This window comes from Triticum aestivum, chromosome 6B (genome assembly GCF_018294505.1).
Source record: "Triticum aestivum cultivar Chinese Spring chromosome 6B, IWGSC CS RefSeq v2.1, whole genome shotgun sequence".
NCBI classification, from domain to species: Eukaryota; Viridiplantae; Streptophyta; class Magnoliopsida; order Poales; family Poaceae; genus Triticum; species Triticum aestivum.
In genome coordinates this window covers 178,220,190-178,228,193 of record NC_057810.1, presented here as the reverse complement: position 1 = coordinate 178,228,193, position 8,004 = coordinate 178,220,190, and the positions used below count along the sequence as shown (strand labels likewise).

Sequence of the window (8,004 nt, the reverse complement as noted above, 5' to 3'; positions counted from 1 at the left end):
CATTCCCGAGCAGCTCAGCTGCCGTCTCCTGAGCCCACGCATGAGCCGGAACACCCTCCATCATGAGGTCCACCTGGACCCGCATCAGCCTGGAAGCCGCCTGAGCCTGCCTGAGCCACGGCTTGATGAAGAACTAGACTCCCATGTGCTCAATCTCTGGTGCGGCCAGCGCTCTGTTCCTGAACTCGTGTGCCGCAAAAATGACCAAGAAATCTTCCGGATGAAACTTATGGACAGAAAAACGAAACCTTGGAATCCCCAGTTGCACGGAGACCGCGACCACAGCATCGTCGCAGGACACGGCCGGCCTAGCCCCGCCAACATACATCACCACCGCCAGCTGAAGCCGACGCTCGAGGTCATCCATCCCCTCCGAGCGCGGCAGCACACAGACCTCAGACGGCGCCACAGACAGGGCCAAATCCGGCATCATTGGGCGGAAGCTGGGCGCAACTGGCGAGAGCTGCGCCGCCGGCGCGCTCTGCCTAGGCTCCGACAGCCTCCGCCGAATGGCCGGTGCCTGACCGGGCGACTCTGACCTGCGAGCGACCTTGGCGATCACCGCACGGCGCAGCTCCTCCGCCGAGATGGGACTGCAAGGCTCCCTACATTGGGAAGAGACATGCCCAGCGTGGCCGCAGCGGATGCACAGAGGGAACGAGGATCCTCTGCCGTTCGGCAGGGTGCCGTTCGACCACTGACTGATGGACCCATCGGGGAACAGGCCCACATGGCAGCGCCACAACGGCAGGAGCCGCACGTCAGGGGAACCGCTTCCGCACAGAGGCTCATTGGTGCAACCTGTCAAAGTCATTTTTTCTTTTGGAACTGAAAGTCCAAATTAGCTCACTGGATTTTTTATTTGGAGAAGTGCAACAGAACGACACGTTAACAGAGCAATCAGCGAAAGGAGCACTCGACCTACAATCACACGCAACCACGTGGAAAGCGGGCCATACGCGCCAGCGGCACAGGCCAACAAGCCGCCTAACGGCGTTAGGGGGTGCCTAACGGCCACCAACCCCAATGCCGGAAAAAAATTATATGAGACCAGGTCTCATATAAATCAGGTGAGACCCGCCCTGATGAATGACATGTGACATTCACAAATCACAAAGCATTTAATCTCTCCCCCCTGATTTCAGGTGGGGGTGGGGTGAATGCTTCGTGATTTGTGGATGACACGTGTCATCCATCAGGATGGGTCTCACCTGCTAATCCGTGAGACCTGGTCTAATAGAATTTTTTTCCCCCAATGCCCCACGCCCCACGCGAGGTAGACGGGCCAAACGGAGCCACCGTCCTTTCTCGAACCCTCCGCGCCCGTCGGATCCTTCGCGTGGCGGAGACGAGCACGAGACGGGCGCGTCCAACAGACGGAACCGTCACGGCACGGGATGGATTCCTTCTCCACCAGGGCCCGTCACCAGCCGCCATAAATACCGCCCCCCTCCCAGCCTCCAATCCTCACAACAGCTCCCAGGAACGGAACCAACAAATCCCCAGCCAATCTCGTCTCCGATCGACTCCAGGCTCGTCGGATCCTCCTCCCCCACCGCCTCAAGGTACGGCGCTTGCTTCCCCTCTTCCCGTATCGTCTAGATCCGCGTTGATTAGATTGTTGGATGCGTAGTATCAGTTTCTGCTCCGATCTGATGCTGTGGGAACGATTCCTGTTGCCCGATCCGTTCGCGCATGGTAGGACGGCGAAGCTTTGGCGAATTCTTAGGGATTTTTGCGTGTAGATTGTAGGGGTAGATCTGTTCGTGTTCGAGGTCAAGTCCTTGACCCGTATAGTCTCATATGCATGATTTATGTACTGCTTCATCCGCTCCTCAGTGATAGATTCGTTTAACTCTTTATTATGCTTGAATTTTATGGTCGAATCCATTATTAGCCTTTTGTGTCGTAGTTCTTTCTCTCCCAGACGCGTATACTGCCTGATGTGTCGCTCGTGCTCATATGCTGTACCGAGATCGTCCTAATAGGCGTAGGATTGTAGATTGATTTCCCCTGAGAAAGCTAGGCTTCCCTTCCTTGGATGTTAAGCATGTAGATTGATTTCCCCTGAGAAAGTTAGGCTTCCCTTCCTTGGATGTTAAGCATGTCCGGCAGCTATGTGGAAAATATGCATCTGCGTGCACTTAACAGTCTGTTAGTTTATCTTTATATAATGAAGAAAATATGCTGCTGCCGTTTGTTTATTATCTACAATCTGTAGATGGCTTTTTCTCAGAAAAAGCCAGACTTCTTCCCTTAGATGATAAGCATGTCTGACAGCTCCGTGGAATCACAATCTTTAGTTTCTTGTGGTCATGAGCATGCACCTAAATATATATGGCGTGGTTGTATATAAGATTATTTATGTAGTAGTGTTTATCATCTCAGTTTGCTTCTTGAGGCTTACCATTCTATTTGGTATTCTTCTCTGCAGATGCAGATCTTCGTGAAGACCCTCACCGGCAAGACCATCACCCTTGAGGTTGAGAGCTCCGACACCATTGACAACGTCAAGGCCAAGATCCAGGACAAGGAGGGAATTCCCCCGGACCAGCAGCGCCTGATCTTTGCTGGCAAGCAGCTGGAGGATGGCCGTACCCTCGCCGACTACAACATCCAGAAGGAGTCCACCCTCCACCTGGTGCTGCGCCTGCGTGGTGGCATGCAGATCTTCGTGAAGACCCTCACTGGCAAGACCATCACTCTGGAGGTTGAGAGCTCCGACACCATCGACAATGTCAAGGCCAAGATCCAGGACAAGGAGGGCATTCCCCCGGACCAGCAGCGCCTGATCTTTGCTGGCAAGCAGCTGGAGGATGGTCGCACCCTAGCAGACTACAACATCCAGAAGGAGTCCACCCTTCACCTGGTGCTCCGTCTCCGTGGTGGTCAGTAATTGCCCTGGCGTTTGATCCACCCTTCACATGGTGCTCCGTCTCCGTGGTGTGGTGGTCCGTAATTGCCCTGGCGTCCTGTCGTTCATTTGAACTGTTTTCTCGTTCGTGTCAGTCCTGCTGTGTTGGTTTAATGAACTATCGAGTCCCCGTGTTATCTGTTGGTTGAAACTGTTGCTGGCACAGCAGTATCGTTGCGTAATGAATAAGTGAACTTCAGATAAATCTGCTTGCGCTAATCTGCTGTTGGTTTTGTATATTGTGCTTGAATTGCTTGTTTTCTCGTGCCCTTTATGAATTCCTTGAATTGCTTGCTTGATATATTGTGGCGTTTATCTTCTGCACTAGATCCTAATTTCTCAGGTTCTGATGTTCAGATTTGGGTGATGCATTTTATACTCCCAAGTATTTCTGGACGGAGGGAGTACTTCTCGTGGATCCTGCTGCTGATTGTTTCTTGAAATCCTTCTGGAGCTGAATAATGCAAGTTGCTCTTGTATGTTATTTCTGGAGCTGAATAATTTTATTCTGGACTATGCGTTGTTGTGTCTTGTGTGACAGGTTTGTAATTCTCGTTCCAGTTTTTGCAGCGTGTGTAGGTGTTATAGTGTGATATAGTGGCATTTTTCTGGGTGCTTATTGTATCAACATTGCATTTGTGAGAGTGAGCTTCTATCGTAAAGATGTCAACTTCTATATGCAAATTTACTAGTTTTACGTGTCTAATTTGATGTTGATGATGTTAATAGTATACTTTCTACAGATTTGTTTTAGGATAAACCTAGAACTTCAAATATTTCAAAATGGAAGTGCAAACAGGATGTCCTCGTGCATATACATGGATGCTTACGGTGCATCCCAGGCACCTAGTGGGAAAAGGAGCATATTAACACAACATCAATCTAGGTTATATTGCATTGTTCAAAATGGATGCAATATGTCTGCAACCAGCGGCTGCAGGGGATGGCTGACGATTAAAGACCCGTCGGTTTTGTTTGCTACATTTGGGTGATGAATTTAGCTGTGGCCGGTATCATTTTTTGCTGCAACTGGCTACGAAAAATGTTGCATTGCAGCCGTGGCACAGAGTATTTTTGCTGCAGTCGATAGCAATGAAACCACAATGATGGGATGATGTTGCGAGGGCCAACCTACCGATTTTTTTAGCATGGGAGGTTGTTGCGAGGGCGGCGAACCGGTGGTGCTGTGAGCTTGGCTGCCTCGTGCGAGGGGTATGGCGGAAGCTGGCGGTGCTCGTGCCTGAAATGATTGAGGAAGATTCAACGGGCTGGGAGACTTGAAATGGATGGCTGCACTCCAGAGGATGTATCCTGTGCAACGAGCTATCTGATGCAACGGGTGCACCAGCTCAATCTGAGCCGCTTGATGCACAATAGAGGACCAGATTGCATAAACATATGGGCTGCTGGTACATTTTACATATCGCTCCTCAGAAATCATCCATTTGCGCAACGGTTCTTCCCAAAGACAACGTCTGTTTCATTGTCCTCCCGTCTCCTGTACCTGAGAGTGCCAGAGTGATTCAGATCGCGAGCTAGGGTTAGCGATTCACATCATCACATCTCTCGTACCCTCCCCTCGGCTGCCTAACCTTCTGCACCCTCTATGTTGTACTCCCTCCGTCCCAAAATTCTTGTCTTAGATTTGTCTAGATAAATCTAAGACAAGAATTTTGGGATGAAGGGAGTAGCTAGTTTCGTTGCCGGCGAAGCACCAGCGCCCCTCGATCCTCTGCTCTGAAATGGTCGTCCCTAGTTGAGTTTCCATTGCCACCCGCGAGCGCGTGAATGCAGCACGACTACACTATAGTTCCGAGGGACGTTGACGCAACAACTGCAAAGGAGTCGGCCATCTTCTACAGCTCCAGGATCCAGGGTGTGCTCTTTTAATTGTCCATGTACTATGGCCATGTATGGAACAATTTAATGTTTTTTTTGTGGTTCAAGTGGATCTGTGTCATGCATAATCCCATATTGTTTGACCCGAGAGACTGGTTATGCTCCAGAAAATTTATGCTCAAGAAGTTGCAGAAATATATGTTTTGTTGTAGGAACAACCGGTTTAGAGTTTATGTTCTGCTTCAGGACTAATTGATGAGCCAGTTCAAGTTAAGACTAGTTTTCACCATGATGCATATCTGTGTTCTGTATTATAATTTAAGTTTCAGCCTTTTCCCTGACATGCTGCGGCGGGATGTTAATTGTGTTGTGTTTAAGTCCATCAAGGCTTGAACTGTCTGGTAGCAATTTAATCAAATTAGAATGTGTACTGAAGAAACTCTGCAAAATTTAATTTTTTTTGTGGGGTGCAAAATTTAAAAGATAGTCAGTAACCTTACTGTCATGTACACGAAAGGGTTCGGACTTTGTGTAAGAACATGAGAGATAATATATTTCATAAGGAAAACTTTGTTTCTGGACAATTCGTAAATGAATGCCATCTGCTATCAATTTTGACATTTTCAAGCTCCGTATTTCCTTACACGTACATCAGTGTGCATTCCTATGGAAGCATTCAGACAATAGTATCTCTTTGCTTTAGCCAAATGAATGAGCACCATGCAGCTCCGCTGATCATCTGAAAAAGACCGACTTGATGCAGCTAGAACACTAGCTTGTACGACAAACTATGTTTTTTCAGACGAGCCTGTAGCTAGACATGCAGACGATACATGAAAATCACGACAATCATCAATTTTCAGATGCATATGGAACATGAGAGATCTCCAAAATTACAAGTAGAACGTGGCTGGGTAAGATTAAACTTTGTGTTGTAGAGAATGTCAGTAACATTCCTGAGCTTACTCATCTATAAAAAAACTTATCCATACTTGTCGTTGCTTCACTCCTGCAATCTAATATAATGTGTTACAGGAAATTCAAAAAGAAGTCAAGTATGGCAGATCTGAAAATGTTATGGGTCAACTGAAGAATTGCCTAATCAAATCAAGTGTCTAATAGTCCACCTGTACTTAGTATGCTGCTAGCACATATATATGGATTCAATTTACGTGCATTGTGGCATATACATGAACTATTGCTCAAATATTTGGCATCATACTAAGCTGTTCCATGTTTCTACTCACACGACTAAACCATACTGCGACAACGACAACAGTTTTGGAGCAGAGCAGAGGAGGGGCGTGTGCTTCAGAGGCGCCGGAAGTAGGTACAGAAGAGAGGGGAGAAATTTGGGTGGGCCAAGAGAGCGGGTGATGGAAGCTCCATCCGGCACGGCCTTCTCCCTTGGGCTCGCCGGCGGCAATGGAAGCTCCACCGGGGACGACCGTTTCAGAGAAGAGGAGGGGCGCTGGTGCTTCACCGGCAACGGAACTAGGTACTGTGAGAGAGGGGAGAAAGTCGGGCGACCCAGGGGAGCGGGAGAGAGAGGCGGCGAGAGGAATCGCTAACCCTACTCACGATCTGAATCGCCCTGGCACGCTCAGGTACAAGAGAGGAAGACGAGATGCCAAGGGAAGAGACGATGTCTTGGAGGATGACCGTTTGCGCAAATGGGCGATTTCTGAGAAGCAATGTGTAAAATGTACCAGCAGCCCATATGTTTATGCAATCTGGTCCCTCTATTGTGCATCCGGCGGCTCAGATTGAGCTGGTGCACTCGTAGCATCAGATGGCCCGTTGCACACGATACATCCTCCGGCGCGCCAACCTACCAAAATTTGGGCCAGTCGACCTGCGCTTAGCACTGCCGAGCAAAAAATCAAATCGAAATCCATAACATTGCTTGGGAACTTAATTTGTAGTCCAGAGAAGGGATATTTTTCTTTATGAAAAGCCCGCACTTTATTGCATACGGAATAAAATTGCATCGTTCAAAATGGATGCATATGAATAATAAAATTATAGCAGAGGGATGCAAAATGGACCCCCCGCCCCCCCGCGCGCGGAGAATGTATGCATGCGCGCATACCTACTTGTGCGTGTGCGTGTGTTCAAATATATATTTTGTAAATTCTGCTTACTCATGAGGCTGACACTGTCTATCGATCTTATCCAGAAGCAAGGCACCACCTTGGCAAAACAAGTGCACAATTCCTTGATTCAGCACCATAATCACTATGCGCCTGTACTTGTTTAACGTGGGCATTATGAGTGGGTATATAGAATGCTTCAGCTTTTGTTTGATCCAATCCAAAGGTCTCAGCACCAAACTGAAATTATAAAACAGCAACAGGTCTCATTCACATTGGTTTAATCTCATGTATAGAGTATCAATTTTGGAATATTATTGTCGCGCTGGTCTATGCTGCCACCAAGTGGCAATCACTACTCCCTCCGTTCTTAAATGTAAGTCTTTGAAGAGAATTCACTATGAACCACATACGGAGCAAAATGAGTGAATCTACACTCTAAAATACATCTATATACATCCGTATGTGGTCTATAGTGAAATCTCTACAAAGACTTATACTCCCTCCGTAAACTAATATAAGAGCATTTAGATTACTACTTTAGTGATCTAAACGCTTTTATATTAGTTTACAGATGGAGTATTTAGGAACAGAGGGAGTAGTCGCCAGCTGCTAATTTTGCACAATATAATTAGTTGAGCTGTCCAGAGCATACCAGATGCTTCAGCATTAGTTCATCGGTTGGTTGAACGTCCATTGCAGCTGCCCCAATCAAAGTGATGCCGTGTGCACAGATGTCCTGCTCCACAACATAACTGTTCCTTAATAAACAGAAAGTTCAGTCAAACAATTCATGCATGCACTAGTCCTGCCAATTTTGTATTTCTTGTGGGAGATACAAAAACCTAATGAACTTTGGAGAGATATAGGAGTTAATAATCATAATATGATGTCTTGTAGTTTTGGAAAGAGCAAAACTCTAAAAATGTGAAAGTGCAACTTTAGGAAATGGCTATAAAAGAGAAAGCAACAAGAAAAACAAAGGAGATTTTGCAACAGGAACATGCACCATTCCTCCATGTAAGGATGCAAGTAAACCCACAATTAAACCCGCTTCTTGTGCAAGCTGCGGTTGAGTCTAGTCATTGAATTGTTTGATGTTCGGGGTACATTTTAAACCAACTTCCTGCATTTTGTGGGATTATGGGGACCTGCTCT

At 47.2% G+C, this 8,004-nt stretch overlaps 1 protein-coding gene across 1 annotated transcript; it reads left to right on the top strand.

Moving 5' to 3' along the window:
- Positions 1-1,317: 1,317 nt before the first annotated feature.
- Positions 1,318-3,119, top strand: LOC123136438 (polyubiquitin). The gene is made up of 2 exons (XM_044555799.1): positions 1,318-1,565; positions 2,435-3,119. Exon 2 carries the CDS (start codon positions 2,435-2,437, stop codon positions 2,894-2,896), a length of 462 nt encoding a protein of 153 aa, XP_044411734.1. The 5' UTR covers positions 1,318-1,565; the 3' UTR covers positions 2,897-3,119.
- Positions 3,120-8,004: the final 4,885 nt, after the last annotated feature.